Genomic DNA, 20,156 nt, shown 5'->3' on the forward strand with positions numbered 1-20,156 from the left:
TGTTGAAAGTGTCAGCCAGCAAGTGGCCTTGCTTTATATAGGTATATTCCTTCTAAGCAAAGTGTTCCATGTTGTCAAACTGATTTACAAGCAACAGAAAAGTATTGCTCATTCACAATTTCAATGCAACTGCTTACAAACAAGAGTCAGAAAACATTCTATGTCAGCATGCCACAGAAAACATTGTGGATAAAATAAAAGAAGACAGACAACCAGTGAGATATATAAATCTGTAGCCAGAACGTACATGCTCAAACTGGAACTTAGCACAACACAGAAAAACCACCTTTTGCTTACAGCCTTGCCCATGAACAATCAAAAAGCAAGCATGCAGCATCCATGTTGTCTCTTCTTAATGTCAGCCTACAAATACTGCAAAGCAACTACGATCTTGTACGACTTCCAAGGCAACTTGTTGTCTTTCTGAAAGGCTAACGTATTTTGTATGGATCTAAAGACGGATTTGTGGCTGTCAAACAATCCATTTGGCTTCTAAAATTGAACATGGTTGTTTCGTTAACTGTGTTTTATATTAATAGCAAAATAAAATATTTGACTTTGAACTAGACTCACATGCAATCAAGCATAGACAAGTAGACAGCATTTGCAACATTATTGGCATCATGACACAATATTCTATGTACGACTTTGGGCATCAGCATTAGAACATCATGTCATCTAGCCCATCCTCCATAAACTTCTTGTAAATTGCCATAAACTTTGCTACAAATGCTTCCAGATGATAAATGGCTTTACTGCCAAGTTGCAGGCGGTGTTCATAGAAGGCTGCCATCTGTGCAACTTCTCCTTTCAGTTGTCCATCACAGTTATTTAGAAGTTCTGACAGGAGGCCCTAAAAGAGGAGAAAACAGGACAGTATTTGAAAAATTATATATTTTTTCTTAAGAGGATAACCTCATTTCTCTGAAAATAGCCAAGCTATGACCAATAGTTTACTCATGAATCCAACAGAAAAGACATTCAAGAATCATTAAACCACCTATTTGACAGAACTAGATTTGTGGAACCATGTCTTCTCAGAACCTTCTTTCAGGATAAATTGCTCATGTCAAAATAGATGTTACCTATTGTGTTCTTAGATGGAAAAATCATGTATTGGAACTTTGTATACCTTAATAAAGAAAATAAATTAAGCTAATCTCCAAATACTATAACCTTTACTGCATGCAGGCACATGGCACTAGGGAGAACTGTTACCAAGATAGTGAGTGTATTAAAATCACTTCCTGTCTCAACAGCATCGAGCACAAAAGAGAAACAACATAGATAACAAGGAAAGGGCTTATTTAAAATTTAGGTATATCTGTCTACATTTATGTACATACGTATGTGTAGACACACACAAGATAATTTACAATACTTCAGTCATTACAAAAAGCAAAAATGCATTATTTTAGATCCGAGACAGCAATAAAATCATTGCAAATACATCTCTACTAGAACAGTCAGGATTAAGTGAGAATTATCTCTAGACCATTTCAAGTTTATGAAGAGGGAGTGGGTAGAGAACATCCACCTCTGGCCTGATGACAACAGTGCTCAAACAGGGCAATGCAGGATCCACTAACCTACCATCACACAGGAAGGTTAAAGAAATGTCTAACTACAAAACTATCAGAAAGCAGTTAATGTGAAAATAAATTTATTATCTTGTAATTATGTCCGATGGCAGAGTCCACCTAGGGTAAGCTGCAAACATTAGCTTTAATCTTTGTTCTTTGCTAGCTGTCTTCAGCACCCTTTCAGCATGCCTAAAACAAAAACATGCACACCCCATTTGCTTTTCTTCCTCCCAAGTTCTGTCTTTGAAGAGACCTGGTGGTCTAGCATCCTTTAGCAAACCTCTCCACTAGGACGTAGCAAATATTGAACTTATAACAACAAAACTTTTACAAAGGAAAACCATATCAATATTAACCCATGAAACACAGCTATGCTTCAATACAGAAACTGGCTTGAGAAGTCCTCAGGGGGACAAAGCATGTCGTCCTTTGTTTTTACTCAGCTGCTGATGATGCTGCTGTTCTGTGATCACATAACAAGTTTTAGTAAACCATTCAACAGAGGTGTGAATTGTGTTCAGTTTTGGGCCCCTCACTACAAGGACGTTGAGGTGCTCAAGCATATCCAAAGAAGGGCAACAAGGCTGGTGAGGGGTCTGGAGCGCAAGTCTTCTGAGAAGCAGCTGAGGGAACTGGGGTTGTTCAGTCTGGAGAAGAGGAGGCTGAGGGGAGACCTTATGGCTCTCTACAACTACCTGAAAGGGGGTTGTGGTGAGGTGAGTGTTGGTCTCTTCTCCCAAGTAACTACGGATAGGATGAGAGGAAATGGCCTCAAGTTACACCAGGAGAGGTTTAGATTGGATATTAGGAAAAATTTCTTCACTGAGAGGGTGGTCAGGCATTGGAACAGGCTGCCCAGGGAGGTGGTGGAGTCGCCACCACTGGAAGTGTTCAAAAAATGTGTGGACATGGCACTTCGGGACATGGTTTAGGGGGCATGGTGGAGTTGGGTTAACAGTTGGACTTGATGATCTTGAAGGTCCTTTCCAACCTTAGTGATTCTGTGAATACAGAACACTGCAACAAGAGTAAACTAGACATTTACATGTTCCACTTTAGAGAACTGAATCCTCCTGCCTCCAAAAATCTATGCAACTCAAAACCATCATGCCTAAATACATTTAAATTTTATATATACAATATACTTCAGTATATTTAGGCATGAACCTAACTAAAGTCTAGTATTAATTGACTGAGGATCATGAGAAGTGAATGCTGTGTATCAGTGTTTGAAGGAACAAGGTCTTTAATTACTGCTTCAGAGCAATAACACAGACTATTTTGGTTATTCCAGTGGAAAGAAACAAGAGAGAAAAGTATCTTTTGGTCACTCATGTCTACTTGGAAAGGACACAGCTTTTCATCAATGTTTGGATGATTTGTGATGTTTTGGTGTGCTGGTTTTTTCTGGGGTTTTTTGTTGGTTTTTTTTACTCAAATTGAGACCATCATGGCAATAATATTTGTAACACATTACAAGCTAAATAGCTGAATTACCTTCATTATAATCTCAGGAGGAATACAGTGTGTCAGGAGTTCATAAAGCCGTCCACGGACCTCTAAAAGCCTGTTGGAAAGACACCACAAAATATCAGAAGTATGTCTCCAAAGCATGCTAATGTGTTTTCACTATTTGTGAAATATGCTTCAGGGGGAAAAAAAAAAAGTCAACCCAAGCAAAGTTTTTTTTCCTGCTTTGGGTTTTGTGTGTTATCTTTAAACCCAAAATCACTGCACAAGTCAGTCAGTGTGAATTCAACTGCTACATATCACCTTTTATTCAAAACAGTAAGATAAGTTACACATACTCTAGTTACAATGCTCTCAGTTAATCTGGAAGCTACAAGGCTATTAGCATTTGTCTCAGGCTTGCCTCCCTTTAATTCCCCTTCATATCTAAATTATTATTCATGCTTAAGATTAGCAAGAAGACACCACAAAATTTATTAGAGCCACAAGATTCATTTCTGCTGTTTTTCAGTCTTCATTGTTTACAAGAGGGGGTAAAATGATTAGGTGGCAGAAAGTGACAAAGTTATCAATTCTCCACTTTTTATATCAGGTCAGAGGCTACAAGATTTAATTTAAATACAAGAATTTAAGTGACACCTCATGTAATGCATGGAACAAATTAAAAGGATGAGGCTGAGTATATGACACCAAGATGGATAAAGGGGGCATCTCCTAATGTGCTTAAAAAAAAAAAAAAAAGCAATGATTTATCATTTTAAGTTCTTTCACAAATGTGCATAATGCTAAAGATGGTGAAACAAAAGCCTTAAATAAATAAAAAAAAACCCACAAAAAAAATGCAGCCCCCTCTCCCCCCCAAAAAAAGACAGACAGCACAACATGCAACTAAGGTTATGCTCACTTTTGATTACAAAGCTTCAACAGATAAAACCAATAATTGTTTCAGTTCCTGAAGCTCATTCAGCCTCCTCTGGTAATTTTAAAGCTTACTTCCTCTGGCTGCAAAATACCAGCTCCAGTAGCAATACCAGAAAATTATATATAGCTAAAGTAAAGATGCCACATTTTTAAACATGACATTTGTTTTTTTAGGTTTGAGAGTTCACTAAAAACGTAATTTATATCTGCAAGCAAATGTATTCACATACCTTTGTGGTGTCTGTTGACCAACAATAGCATTTGCAGTTTCTCTCAAATAAATTTCCCAGTCCATTTCAGGAATGTCTTGATCAGCAGTGAAAGGATACCTACATAACAATATTTTTTTAAAAATTAAAATCAAAACAAACTGTCACCTCTTCTAACAAGGCCTCAGAAGTAAGTTAATTTATGTGTCAGAGTATAATTTACATTAATTTTTAGCAGTGACTTACTGTTGTACTCTGCAGGACTCACACATGAGTAGTGCTTTCCGAAGATTCCTGCCAGATTTCTCTGCAAGCCTTTGGGCCAGTTCCTGAGGAAGAGTCAGGCCTTCTTTCTTACACACACTGGACAAGACATGGCAGATCTAGACGGGAAACAGATAGCGGGGAGCGCAACACTTAGCAAACAGTTTAGTAGTTACAGATTCTCCTGTTTGAAACATTTCTGGACCAGAGATGAACCAGTCTTTCATAAGACATGTGTCATGGTTTAAGCCCAGCCAGCAACTAAGCACTACACAGCCACAGTAGGATGGGGCGAGAATTGGAAGAATAAAAGTGAGAAAACTCGTGGGTCGAGATAAAGACAGTTTAATAGCTAAAGCAAAAGCCACGCAAGCAAGCGGAGCAAAACAAGGAATTAATTCACCACTTCCCATCAGCAGGCAGGTGTTCAGCCATCTCCAGGGAAGCAGAGTTCCATCACACATAACAGTTACTTGGGAAGACAAACACCGTAACTCCAAATGTCCCCCCCTTCCTTCTTCTTCACTCAGCTTTATATACTGGGCATGATGCTGTATGGTATGGAATATCCCTTTGGCCAGTTCGGGTCAGCTGTCCCCTCCCAGCTTCCCACATCCCCCCTGCCTTCTCACTGGCAGGTCAGCATGAGAAGCTGAGCAATCCTTAACTACTTAACATACTGATTTTTTCAGTTGTTGCTATCAACCTTTGCTCATCCCAAATACAAAACACAGCCTCACACTAGCTTCTGTGAAGAAAATTAACTCTACCCCAGCTGAAACCAGGACAACGTGCTTGACAAGTCACCCACCACAAAGGAAAACTAGGTCACTTTGTGGAGGTAAAGTATTTCACAAATCCACAGCAAGAACTTGTCTACTATGAAGTTTTAAATAGCTTATTTTTGCTTCTGTTTCAACATACATCTTCAATGCTTGGAGCAGGCACTCGTACAGCCAGGCATCTGCTTTGAATAGGTCCTATAATTTTTGACATGGAGTTGCAGCACAGGATCAACCTGCAGGTCGCCATGTACTTCTCCATTGTTCTTCGCAAAGCATGCTGAGCGTCTTTAGTGAGTTTGTCGACTTCTGTTAACAGCACCACTGAAAAAGGATTAAAAATAGCGGGGTTTTTATTAATATCGAATCTTTCTAAGAAAATGAGTACTTTGACATACAAGCGATAATACCAAGATAAATGATACAAGCAGAAAAAGGCAGCATGGTTCCACAGGCAGGAAAATAAAGATTAAGACTACCTGCATGTGTTTTTGTATAATCTTCTGCTCCTTCACACCCTATATTCATGTTCTGGAATATCAATTTCTTCAGAGCAGGGCCTGCAACACTTCAATGCCGAGAAATAATCCAGGTAGATGTAAAAGCTTTCACTTTGATGATGATGTAAAAAGCACAGTAACTTTTTAAAGGAATTTTTAAGGAAGAAATGCAAAAGAATTTATGGCATAAGGACATATCAAAAAACAAAGATTTCTTGAAGACTCCCCTCAATACATTTTATATTTAAAAGCCAATGTCTTAGCTTAACAAAGGAGTAGCAACAAGCTACCTTGTTATTGTAGCTGCAGCACCTTTCCATGGTCTTTTATAGAAAAAAAAAAAAAAGAGAAAAATGTCTTTAAAAAATCCTTCAGAACAACCAGAAGACACCTAATATGAAGCAGCTAACCTGCCCAGCTACCTTCTGCAGGTTCCTCCATAGGAAACTCATAGATGGCTCATTTCAGTACTCTGAATCGTCCAGTGAGAACAGCTTTGAGGAACAAGTCAGCCCATTACTCTTCTGGTTACATACGCAGCCTAAGGAGACCAGCCAGCTTACCAGATACTTTGAGGTGCATGGTATGACTGCAGCCATAAGGATATATACACCAATAACTGGTAGAGCCAACCAGTGTCTAGCAGCTTAGGTGAAATATAGTACTTCATCTTGATCTCAGGAAATACTAAGTCCGTGACCATTTTCAACTAATTTCTGCTCTAATATACCTGTCAAGATTTCCTCTCTCCTTCAACCTCTTCTCATATAGTTCTGACTTTACTTTCAATTTAGTCATAAGCAGGAAAAAGACAGTTGTAGCAACGTGTCTTGAAAAACTCAATCTACAAGGTAGTGGTCAACAGCTCAATATCCAGATGGAGATCAGTGACAAGTGGTGTCCCTCAAGGGTCGTATTGGAACCAGTACTCTTTAATATCTTCGTCAGTGACATAGTGGGATCGAGTGCACTCTCAGCAAGTTTGCAGGTGACACCAAGCTGAGTGGTTCCATTGACATGCCTGAAGGATGGGATGCCATCCAGAGGGAACTGGACAAGCTCAAGGAATGGACCCATGTGAACCTCATGAGGTTTAACAAGGCCAAGGGCAGGGTCCTGTACCTGGGTCAGGGCAAGCCCTGGTATCAGCACAGGCTGGGGGATGAAGGGATTGAGAGCAGACCTGCTGAGAAGGACTTGGGGGTACTAGTGGATGAAAAGCTGGACAGGAGCCAGAAAAGTGTGCTCACAGTCCAGAAGGCCAATCGCTTCTTTGGATGTAGACCAGGATACAGGGCCAGCAGGTTGAGGGAGGTGATTCTGCCCCTCTACTCTGCTGAGACCCCACCTGGAGTCTTGCGTCCAGCTCTGGAGCCCTCAGCACAGGAAAGAACATGGACCTGTTGGAGAGCGTCCAGAGGAGGCCATAAAAATGATCAGAGGGATGGAACACATCTCCTGTGAGGACAGGCTGAGAGAGTTGGGGTTGTTCAGCCTGGAGAAGAGAAGGCTCCAGGGAGGCCTTACTGCAGCCTTCCAGTACTTAAAGGAGGCTATAAGAAAGATGAGACAGGCTTTTTAGCAGGGCCTGTAGCGATAGGGCAAGGGGTAACTGTTTTAAACTAAAAGAGGGCAGGTTTAGACTAGATCTAAGGAAGAAATTTTTGACAATGAGGGTGGTGAGCCACTGGCACAGGTTGGCCAGATAGGTGGTAGATGCCCCATCCCTGGCAACATTCAAGGTCAGGCTGGACGGGGCTCTGAGCAACCTTATCTAGTTGAAGATGTCCCTGTTCACTGCAGGGTGTTTGGACTATATGACCTTTAAAGGTCCCTTTCAACTCAAAGATTCTATGATTCTGTGCATTTTCTTACCCGTGTCCTTCCATACGCTATGGATAAAGCACTTCTAAACTTTTGGGATGATAGCTCATCCTTCAAAACACTACAAAAAAACAGCTAACTTACACAGCACCATTTGCCATACGGTTGTCCTACCCCTCATCTCAATATTAAGCCTCAGTAACTCATAACTCAAGTACTACTGTAGATCACTGAACTAAGTTACAGTGCATTTCAAGAGTAGGCCTGGTAAAAAGACAGCAGGAATCCCACCTCGCTCTGCCCAGCCGCAGTCATTCAACTACACCCTGTCCTCCTGAGAAACCAACACAAGAGAACCTCATATGAGTATTTAACCACTTAAGATATTTGCACAGTGGAAGAAAAATGGGAGGTTGTTTAGTTTGGGAAAGGTTCATGTGTGCCCTTGTGCAATATACAGGTACAAATAACACAGTCAACTGAAGTCGCTGAAAAACAAGTTTAAGAAGTACTTTGACTGGTTTTAACGGTTTTTACTCACCTTTAAAATCTCGTTGTGTACTTGTCTCAAGCTGTTGGGATTGTGCTACTGTCTTCAAGAGTTCCTGAATTACTACGCGGTCATTGTTTCCTGCATCACTGTACCAGGAGTGTGAATAAAACTTGATTTAAAACAATTTTATACTGCATATTAAATATATCCTCCTAAGCAGCCTGCTGCTCAACTGAAAACAAAAATGCTGAAAGAATTCAGAAGCTGTTGAGGTTAGAATTAAGCTCAACTCATATACTTTGTTGCGAGTTACCTTCGCAATAATAAAAACAACCGAAAGCTGACGCAGGCACAGTTGGATTAGTAGCACCGTATTGGGAAGTAGTGTGAAACCGTCACAAGATGTTTTAACTCTTTAAAATAGAAATGTTTCTGGTATGAGGAATCTAAACTTTTGTTACTTGCTATTTGGGCAAAGACATGTAACACAAACATTTTTACCCATTATGGGAATAAAAATTAAGTCTAACTACATAACAGGATGCCTGACTGAAAGGACTGATGTAAATGCATAGGTGTTTTCCCCCTGAAAATTAGATGTCATGCTATGAACAACCTATATGCTTAATGTAAATTTAAGTAGCAGACACAGTGAAATTGGAGTTACTAGCAAAAGATACTCAGACACTATTACAGCGCAGATGGTTAACTTTTTTTCCTCTTAGAAGGCAGGAAAACATGGGGAAATACTAGATTTCCTTCCTGCCTTTTCTCCTTACTATCCCCTAGAGTAGGGCTACACAGCTTTCTCAGTCCCCAGGCTAGTAGCTCAGCCAGCCTGACTCAGATTTGACAACCACTGGGAACTGGCTTGCAAGCTAGATTACTGAAAAAGCAAAGAAAAAGAAGGGAAAAACCCCACACTCTTTTAGCATCCCCAGACTATTGCCTTCACAGAGGCAGCAGGAGCTCTGCGGTATTTCACTGGCAAACAAATGTAAAAGGCATTTATCTGTCCTGTTCTAGTCACCACTCAACCAGACCTTCCCCATTCTTGCCAAGGAGGAGGCAGCAGAATGGACAGAAGCATATTAGCTCAACAGTTCATAATCTGCTGAACAGGCTACGCTGACTTTGACTGCAGAGATCTGTCCTTCAGCAAGAGAGCAGACCTGTCATTACAGCACAAAAACCAAAATGAAATAAGACTGTTCTACTTATGAAGTAGGCCAATTTTTGGAAATGGAAAGTGGTTAAAATAGTTTCCTAACATTGAAAGAACTTATTCTCCGCAATAACAGAGAACCCAGAGTTCTAATTTCGTAGTGAAAGATTATAATTTATATTAGGTGACCACACCAAACATTCCAGAAAAACAATGAACAAAGGCAGTTACCACACAAACATTTAACTTCTGTCATTCGTTATTCTTTTATTACCCACTTACTCAGGACAACCCTTTTTAAAGCATCTACCCCAGCTAGTCAAGTGACCAGCAAGCAACGCTTTGGAATTCAGACAATATCTTCTTTTTGGAGGAAAAAGAACAGCTCTATCTAATGAAGTTCCATAAAAAAATTGAATGTCTGCAGAGTTCTTCCTAGAAGTTCATTTCCTTTCCCTGTTAGCCATTTATGTTGTTGCATGTTACTCAAGATGCACAACATGATTTCAGAGTACTATAACTCAATCAAGCTTCACAGACTATAGCACAGCACACACAGGTTCACTGTCTGGTCAGACATAAACATGACAATTGCTTGATCACTTAAAGCCTGTGAATCAATATATTAACTCTTAGTCAAAACTCAGCACTACTATTATCATATCAAATACAGCAGTTCTACACTTCCAGGACTTTTACCTTTAAAGTAAAATACAACTATTTTATGTTTCGAGCTAAAAAGTAGTCTGTGGAGAGCAATAGAAGGATTAGTAGTATTACGTTATCAGAGCAGAAGATTGGTGATATAAAATGTCCAACCATTCAAAATAACATATCCAAACAGCTAATTACCAATAAAAGAGTCTCAGCTTTAATTATTTGGGTCTGTATGAGAATACCAGCAGATACTCACTAATCAATACGCAGATATTATCTGCGGAACAAGCTTTTAAAGCAGACGTGGTACATAAGAATAGCTTCTAAGATGCAGAGCAACACTGGAAAAGGTTTAGCAATAAGCACAAATCTAAAAGTTACTTTAGGATACACACTGTCTTAAAACTGCAACCCAGACAGCAAAGCCAACATAAACAAAGCCTCCCTGTGCACAATGACATTTACTTTCCTGTGATTTAAAGGAACATTAAAAGGTTTCCGGTAAATACAAGTATTTACTTTGGGTCAGTGAACTATCACCAGCAATTTCACAACTGTCAAAGAAGACATACAGTACACCATTATAGGTTTTGTCATTTAAATCAACATCTGACCTCCCTCGTGACAGGATTACCAGTATTTTGTGGTGGTGTTCTTTCCCATGCTCTAAACTATTTTAAGAGTTACTGGGTAAACATCGCTTATTTTCAAAGTACCTTATTTTTGTATTTGTGAAAAAACTAACAATATGGGGGTGTTGGTTCCAATAAAAGTTCTCAGTTTCAACTTAAATGGTTAAATCTATGAATCCAGAATTGTTTCTGTTACCCAGTCCTCAACTAGCCACAGAAGCATACTGATGTTAAGCTGAACATTACTGTCTTTAGTATACAGCAATGCAAATTTTTGTTCATTTAGAGCTGTCCAATTAAAAATCCTCTCCCTGCTCCCATTTGCAGTCCAAACCCATAAACCTTTATCTAATTTGCTTAGGCAAAAAAATGGGCAATCAGGGTCTTATACACCCAGGTTGAAACCACTTGCAATATGAACAGCAGCTTATATTTGAAGTGGGTTATTTTTACTGTACACTTACCTTGGGTTAACTTCAAGGTGATAATTACTTGCAATGGTGCTAATTTCAATTTTCTTTTTAGAAGGTGCCTATGTAAAAAGTAAGCATATTAGATTTCAGAAACAGTGTTCTAAAAATCTGATGCAAAAATTATCTTACAGATTACAACTGGCTAGGTCAAAGGCAAACCAAAGAACTGCTGAGACACTAGACTTACACATCTCCTACCCCCCAACCCAAAGGAGGACTACTGACATACATACTGTATGATAAAATAATAACAGTAATTATTATTATAGCAAGACATAGTACATATTATTGCATACTCCAGTTACTGACTAATCTTATCACTGGAATCAGCCACTCAAAATAAGTGCTACTTTGTCCCTCCAAACAAAAGTTTTGGAGGGAAAAACTCGGGACAAGTCTGAAGTGACTGTTTACTTCTTTTGGCAAAGGATTTCAAGTCTATACCTGGTTTAAAGAAAATACTAGTATTTATATCAGCACTGAGTTGGGGTCTGAACAATTAAATATATCCTATATTTCCATCATCCAGACCAAGTATTATATTTGTTCCACTACTGAGAATTAAAAAGCATTAAATAACCTACTTATCAATAAAGCTTAGTAACCTCTTGCTGGTTAAGCCTTCCATAACAAGGATTTTGAATGGATAATATCACATTTTAAACAATTAAATGCCTAAGACCAAGGCAGGTAGTATTTAAATTGTTGTGTTGGGTTTTTTTTCTGTGGGGTTTTTTTTTGGCTAATGCTGAAATTGTCACTATGAGAATTAGAAAACAAGTTAAAATTCAATATATGCCAAAACAGTGCTAATATTTTTAAAGATAAGGGTTATTCACGCAGACAAATGAAATGCTAAACATTTAACTGAGCGCTAGTCTATTACAACACACACTATTGTGCAAAGTGACCTGTAAAGACCAACCAACCAAAAAAACACCCACAAAAACAAGCAACAAGCCACAGAAAACAACAACAAACCTCCACATCCTCCCATACATGAGGGCCTAAGGAAAAAGAACACCCGGCAGAAGTATTTGTTCATGTAACCAAACTAGTCTGATTAATTACACAGAAGAGCTCAAAAGCACTAAATGCAAAAAAATTATTAATAAAACTGAAATAAATACAAAGGTCTTACAACAGAAATACATCAGTTATAAATACCTACATTACTTCACAGAAGATGGAAGATTTGTTTTTTACCGTTATACTCTGATGCTCAATCCTCAGTTTTTCTACTCCTGCGCCATATAATTCCCTTAACAAACACATTATTCTTGTCTTTTTTCCAGCTCCTGATGGTCCATACACCAATAGATGAGGGAAGTCACCACACTGAACCTGAACACAGAGCAAGATGATGAGAGTATTCATCCTTCCATTCTCACTCCGGAATGACTTCTCCAACATAGAACTGCTGAATTCCTTTCCCACAGCAATATTTCCTATAAAACATCACATTTTTCTGAAGACTGTAACTCCTTTAACTCCAAACACTTGACCCTTAAAAAAAAAAAAAACAAACAACCCAAAACCAAAAAATCAACCCAACCCAAAACCAAACAAAAAAACCCCTTCTTTCCCGGGTTTCTAGAGTGATAGCTGCAATAAACACACAGTAGAAAGCATTAAAACAAAGTTTAAAGCAGATATGCACCCATAGAATCACGTATATATATGCATATATACAATTACTTTGTTGTTTCATTTGCAAGCCTTGAATCTGGGCAAACTTGTAAATAGCCTGTATTTAAATGAAGTTAGAGGTTTGTTTCTTAAAAAGCTAAAAAGCATGACCTGGAGAACATCTGACCAAACCCCCCAGTCACAATTCACACTGGGTAGATTTAACAGACATAGAAAAACATGACAGTGAATCAACCCAGTGGTCTAGTGAAGAGAAGTCAGCATATCTGGCAGGAGAAGCAGTCCTTTAACATCCAAGCAATCACATAGTCCTGACTTATTGCCAGCTGCTCACCTTAAAAACTTCAGCTAACTTTACGTAAACAAGCCCTATTCTCAGCTCAGGTCGTTCTCAGCTAAAACCAGCTGCACAGCGCTCCTGAAAAAGCCAAGCCACTAACTTCCTCGCAGCCTCTTCCTGAGCGTAAAGGCCATGCTCCCGAGCGGGGCACGATGCCAGTGGACTACCTTCCCGCCGCCGGCGCCCGGCAGGGAGGGTTCCCCGACGGCTAGGGCCTGCACCGAGGGAAAGCCCCCAACCCCCGCCTTGCAGACGCAGCTTTATGGGCCGCGGAATCCCGTCTGCTGGAGGATCCTCGCTGCGGAGAGAGGGGCCCGCTGGCGGCTCGCCTCAGGCGGCCTCCGCCGCCAGGGCTGGAGACAGCAACGGCACCGGGCAGAACCCGCCAGGGAGGCCGCCAAGCGCCGCATAGCGAGCCCGGGGACCCCCTCACCAGGTTGCGGAGCTGCGCCGCCTGCTCGCGGTGATAGTCCAGCCTGCCGAGAGAGCCGGGCCGGTACTTGTCCACCCACAGGCTCATGGCGGTTGAAAAGCGCGCGCCACCCGCCGCCGTCCCCGGCGCGCGCGCAGCCCCTGCCCACAGCGGCGGGAGGAGCGGCCGGTACGGCGGCCGCCGAGGGACCAGCTGCACGAGCGTCCGCGGAGAGAGCGGAAACACGCTGCCGCCCCACCCCGCCCGGCTCCCTGCGTGAACCCCGACAGGCGCGCCTCAACCCGGCCGACCCGGCCGCGGGGGTCGCGCCGCCCCCTTGGTCCCCCGCCAGCCTTGGGTTTTGTTGTTTGTTTTCTTCCCCTCCTGAATGACAGTTTTTCCCTTCCGTGCCCTGACAGGTTTTGCGTGTGAAGCCGCAAAGCTCGTGCTTCCGGGGGCAGGTGCCGCTGCATTTCCCGATGGATGGCGCCGCGGGGTCCTGTATTCTGCTGCCACCGGGCGTGTCGCCGCTGAAACCCGGCCGTGGCGCTGGGGCTGCACCCGGCATGGCCGGGTGGCTGCAGGCCCGGCAGCGCCAGTACCGGGGCCCGCCGCCGCCCGCCTGCGGCAGCGGGTCTCGTGCTATTTGCAGCAAACTCATTATTTTTACTAACCTTCACTTTTTTTTTTTTTTACAAGTCATACGCAGCTACTACATAGCGGGGGGGCGGTGGCGGCGGGGGCATGCTGGCGGCGGCGCGTGAGCAGTCCTCCCGTGACAGAGCCGGCAGAAGGCATGTTCGGTCAGAAAGGTGGGATCTGAGGTGAGCTCCCGTAGGGGTGCCCCAGGGCCGCGGCAGCCAGAGGGTGAGCAGGCAGGGAAGGAAGAGACAAGGGGCAGACAGAAAAGACCCCTTCAGACACCCATGGCCTGCCCGCCCTGCCTGTGACCAGGTTCATCAACGTGCATTCGGCCTCTTGACCTCTACAGATGGCTGGCAAAAGGAGGCCGGTTTTCTGTGTCAGGGGGACACATGGTCTTTACGTTCTTTCTCTTGGTGTCATCCCAGACTGGAAGCCTCATTAAAAATCAATGGGTTGCCCATAATCTGTGTATCACACAGAATTTGCGTTCTGTGATATTCTGACACAAGCTCCATCTATGTGTGTGGCTTTATGTATATGCAGAATATGTATGAACAGAATTACATAAAGAATATGTATATAATAGAGAAACTCTCATTTTGTTTCTTTGTGTAGTAGTCCTAGTAAATGAAGCATCATTCACAAATGATATTATTTGAAAGTAGAATTTCTTAATGTAATAGAACATGGGTATGCACATGAGTAGTCTGAAATGTGTCAGCCTAATTTTTTTACTTACATGATTTCGGTGAAAAAAGCATAATTAGATGAAAAGTTCATGTGACTTCATATTTTATCAGGTCTGTGTTCACATTTATTCATACAGTCAGAAAGCCATAATGCAGGTAATAGCTTCATTAGCCTAGACATTCAAGTTACTCATAAAGATCACATAAATGTAATGGGGGCAAAGAGAGTGCACTTTCGTTAGTACCATGTCACCTGTTTATCTGAAATATTTACATTACCTACTCTTATAGACATTAATGAATCAGTTTTATTTGCAGATTGCCATAAATTAGCAAATTCACCTTGTACTGCTTTGTCAGCACTGCCCTTGTACATGATTGAGTCTGTGCAAGCTGCAGCAGCAATATCCTGCCCAGTGCTTACCTCCAAGTCCCACAGAGTCACCTGTTCCTTTGCCATTTTCTACATTTACATTTTGTGTGTCTACAGTGTTTCTCGTGTGGCTGTTCTCTCTGCTCAGCACCTGCTGTTTTTCAGAGTAATCCTCTGAATTTGACCATTCATTCCTTTGGTATTCTCTTTGGTTAGCTAGATTTGTGACTAGCCTTTTTAAGCTCTTTCAGATCATGTACCTGACTTTTTAATAATTTCTGAGTCAGCTGCTACTCTTCTTGTGTCTATCCATGTCATGCTTAACTTAATTGCAGCTTCTGTGATAGCTCCTTATAACCTACTCGTGTTTTCCAGCCCCCAGAGAAACTGTTTTTACTAATGCGTGCCAGCTTCTAGCAAGCACTCTGCCAGATTCTCCAGGCTTTCAAAAATGACAGTGAAAATCCTTTTTGGATGAGGTCAGACTTAAGCAGGTAGGACTCTATTCGGGTAGCCTCTTAGATACTTTCAGCTCCCAACAAGATCAAGAATTGAAGACATGTAGTGTGATAAACTGTAAACTGTTTTGTTCATCAAACTTTGTCTATAGGTGTTATACAATTAAGTCCTGTGATATGTGTTAGAACCATGTTTGCTAAAGTTTTCTTAAAGCATTAAAGTTTAGATGGTAATGCTAAGAATGAAAGAACTGTATAGTAAGATGGAACAGCATGATAAGAAATCATTGCTTAACACCTTGAATACCCCTGGCTACAAGACAGAACAAGCCCTGCAACAAGACAAAACAAGCCCAGACAAGACAAAACATGCCCTGAGGTAGAAGGGGAGGGGGGAGCGGAGTAGATTGCAATTGGAAGATTCGAAAGAAGGCGCGAGTGAAAAAAGGTATAAAGAGAGGACTGAAAGACCTGTTAAGTTGCCGGCCGTTGGTGGAGCACGAGACTCCCCGGTCGCCCAGCGCTGTTTTGCTTACTGGTCGCTTGCTTTAATAAATCAAAAATTTCTAATTGACTAGCCTCTGTCACTCAATTGGACAGGTAAATTTATAACATGTAGCATCTCTGAAGAGGCCCTAAGCTCTTTTTATTATTAGATCATTAAACTTCCATAGAATTTCTTGTTATCCCGAGGAGAAAATGTTGGGAATTGTGCCTGACCTCAGTGATGCTTTTAAGCGTGGGCTTACACTTAAGCTTTCAGTTAAGTTGTTCCTTGCCTCGTTATAAAAAATAATTAGAAATCAGTTTGTTAAGTAAAAATCTTACCATTTTAAAATTTGGGCCTGCATGAAGCATTGCAGTTGTGGTACTTTGTATCTGATTAAAATGCTCTAGAACGCTTTGATTTTCTACTTCATTAATTTTTTAACTTCACTATAAATCTAAACAAAAAGAAGTAAATACATAAAATGGAATGGTTTGGCCAAGTGTATTACAAATAAATTAATATCAATAATACAGGAGACTGTGGCAGTTTCAGCTGCAGTCACAATTCACTCAAACATAAGGACTGTTAAAGTATGTCTTCACTTGTTCAGTCCAGCAGAAAGGTCAAAAGGTAAAATGACTTCTCTGCATGAATAAACCAGACAAGGTATCTGAAAATAGAGATTTTAACTACAAATGGCATTTTCAGCCTTTTACTACCAGCAGCCGTGTTATTAGAAAGTGACACAATGTCAGGCACTATAAAAGAAGTTCCATCTTATATCCAAAATTAAGTAAAATTACAAGACCTGGTTCCAGTGTTTAAATATATATAGAGAGATTTTAACCAGTTTTAAACTGATTATTGAAACAGTGTTATAACAAATTAGAGCATTATTATACTGACCTCCTACATATCTTTACAGCATGATTGCTGCTAGTGATCCAAGTAGCCAGTAACAAGTCCAAGTACCCTTTTGCTGTACAACAACTTGTGTTTTTCAGACAGAAGACTGTTTGGCATCCTTTGATCCTTCAGGCTGCTTAGCTGAGCAAGATAGTTTCAACTATTTTAGTAGATTATTGCCACCGTGTTGGCTGTCACTCTAAGTTATATCACCCTGTCCCCATCAGAGTGCCTGTATTGCTGCAAGTGAATTGTAGCATGTCAAGAAAGACCAGATCACTAATTACAATGCAGGGGAGAAAAAAAAAAAAAGACAACTCTAATAAAGTGACATCTGTTCTACTGGTGACATGCTGATGTCATGCAGATTGAATGTGGTACTGAAAAGAACAACATATAATGGTAGTAGCCAAAAAAACCATAAATATATCCCATATAGATTGGCAGCATTGAAGAAGCTGCTTCTTTATAAGAGATGTAAAACCCAGAAATCCTAGTTCTTTGAGAGTCTAATGGCTTATCTTACAATCCTTTATCTAGTCTGGAAAATTAAAGTAATAAAAACATCATAGAAGTTTTCCATGCAAGAATGAGGCAAACTAAAAAGATATAAGAAGATACGTGTTCACAGCCCGTGAAAGTGTGTTCTGGAAAAGGCTACAGACATAACGTTTAATTGGAGGATACATCCTGTCAATCAATCATTACTGCAAAAGCTTTTGTACATTTGTCCACCTGGAGAAGATTAAGCAAAGCCCTTTACTAAAGAAGTAGAAAAATGAAAAGAAATAGGTGTATGAAAAAGAAAAGGCAGAAGTATCACATTTTCATGCACTCAGGATCTGGCAGTATTATAAACTGTTCTGATTTAATTGGTACTTCTTCATGTTCCAACTCCTGCTGCTAAGGGCCAGACCCTGCTCAGGTTCCCTACTCTCTAGTGTGCGTGGAGAATTAGAAGAAAAGGAGATGAGAGATGTTTTGCTGTTCTCAGGGCTCTGTGGCCTCAATTGTGGGTAGCTGTGCAAACCTAAAACCTTTTATTTCTGCCATTAGGAATTGTCCAGCTACACATTTAAGAATGATTTACAGCAGCACAGTTAATCATGATAGAAAAACATAAGGAGACAGTTGAAATTTTTTTGAACATAAATTCAAACATCCGTCTGGGGACATGTAGAGTTACAGAACCATTCTTCAGATGAACTATAGCTATGTTGAATACATGCTTATTTTCTGCTGAAGATTTTGATAAAAAATGTAGGCTATTCTAATTTGTAATTTAGGTCTTTCCCCTTGAGATTTACAAGGTCGCTAACTAGAAGATATAGCCATGTTCTTCAGCTTCCATCAGCCAGCATTTTGCCATAACAGAAGAACTGAAACAAAGGAAGCTCTTGCCCACTTAGGACTGCAGACTTGAATTTGCAGGTATTCTGAAACTGACTCAGTAGCTTAAGAAATATTCATCGTTCTTTTCTGCATGTATTCTAAACAAGACATACAAGTTCTGTACGGAAGCTCATCACAAAGCTCTTTAAAGAATGACATGCTGTCAGATATTTAAATATATGAACAAGTATTGGTGCTTGACCTGTAATTAGGAATTAATTCTGTGAAGATGTTGACTTATGATGTTTTTTGTCTCTTTCTGAGCAAGAATAGATGTCATTCACTAAGGACTATCAATTATTTTGAAATGTGAGGGGTTTTGCTTTCATTCTCACCAGTACTTGAACTAGTGATGTTTTTATTGACTTGAGATACTTTTACAATGAAAAATTAATGAAAAATAATACATTTTTGCAAAAAGTCAGATGAATGTACAGGAAAGAAGTTACATCAAAAAATTCCTAGCTAGCTCTGCCTGTAATATTCTAACTCATGTGCCTAAGATAATAGATGTTTTCTAGATTTCTAGCATCTTATAGCTTTTTTTTTTTTTTAACTTTCCTCCAGACAATAAATAGCCTAGCTTCTTTGAATTCATAGAACATTAATAAATTAAATCAGACACCTCGGAACACATCTTAATGTATTTCCAAAGATGACAATAAATGTGGGACACAAAAATCAGATTTCCATTGCATTCCTGTGAAGAAAGTTTCTATAATCCGATGTTACCCAAGCCTGTATCTATGCTGTGCCATTGGCAGAACACATTGGTTGTCCCTAATCATGTTTCCCACACATTTACTGAAACTTGAAGATTCTATAGAATATACTATGTTTTATGAATCCACTAATATATTAGAGCTTGACTACCATAATTTAATCTCCTATAAAATTATAAAATTATATTTGAAGGATCTCTCTTTTTTCCAGGTCTCATCGGTCTTTCTCATGTCCTAATTTGTCTTTTCCCTTGTAAAGTGATTCCATTTTTACTGGATCAATGGACATACTGAAGCTTTTGAATCTGGACATACTGAAGCTTTTGAATCTCCTAGTTTTCTCCCGAGACTCTTCATTTTCAGCTTTCATCTGACGTTCAATGTCAGTTTCAGTGAAGTTTGCCCATCTTTTGATTTTTTACATTTTAGTCAGTCAGTAAATTCATCGGAGTTTTACTTGGATTTACTAGCTAATCTAAGGCCAGCCCTGTTCATATGTGAGTAGGTGGCGTCTGCTTACTGAGATGGGAACAGTTCTCTGTAATCTGTGTGAAAAGCAATGCTGAGTGTATGACCAACAAAAATTTATACTCCCACTTTCCTTTTCAGTTAAAAGCAGTGTATTCTCATACACTCGATGTAAATGTGTTTCTGTTATAAACATATCTATAACAACAAAACATGCTCAACTTTCTGTTTTTACACATTAAAATGTCCAGTACACAATGACAAAAGAAACTAGGAATAGAAAACCACAGATTTATCTGTCTTTGTTAACAGTAGACTTGTGCACATAACACTATTACATAAATGTGGTCTTGGAAAATTACCACAGAGCAATACCTGCTATGAAGAGCTGTTAGTATTGATGCATCTTCATACAGCTGTATTGCTGTTGATGGGAATTGGAATGAACCACAATCCCAGAGCTCGTTGTGCTGAAAAGCTTCACCTGCTGAGATTAGATGATTGACTTCCTGTTCTCCAATACTACAAGTCTGTAGTGACAAAACTACTGCTTTTCTTATTGTCGGACAAAAAGGAAAACTGCGTCATAAGGTCTTCTGTTTGGTCCTCTGGTTCTTAAAGGCAAGATCACTTTAAAA

The 20,156-nt window shown here is 40.2% G+C and overlaps 1 protein-coding gene across 1 annotated transcript; it reads right to left on the reverse strand.

The window, feature by feature from the left end:
• Nucleotides 1-592: 592 nt before the first annotated feature.
• On the reverse strand, nt 593-14,421 carry RFC3 (replication factor C subunit 3). Its single transcript, XM_082007052.1, has 9 exons — nt 13,397-14,421; nt 12,180-12,317; nt 10,965-11,032; nt 8,095-8,192; nt 5,372-5,553; nt 4,430-4,566; nt 4,205-4,303; nt 3,081-3,150; nt 593-853 (listed from the first exon to the last, which is right to left on the reverse strand). The coding sequence occupies exons 1-9, from the start codon at nt 13,481-13,483 to the stop codon at nt 662-664; spliced, it is 1,071 nt and encodes a 356-aa protein (XP_081863178.1). The 5' UTR covers nt 13,484-14,421; the 3' UTR covers nt 593-661.
• Nucleotides 14,422-20,156: the final 5,735 nt, after the last annotated feature.

This window comes from Phaethon aethereus (genome assembly GCF_964289735.1).
Source record: "Phaethon aethereus genome assembly, chromosome: 1".
Lineage (NCBI taxonomy): Eukaryota > Metazoa > Chordata > Aves > Phaethontiformes > Phaethontidae > Phaethon > Phaethon aethereus.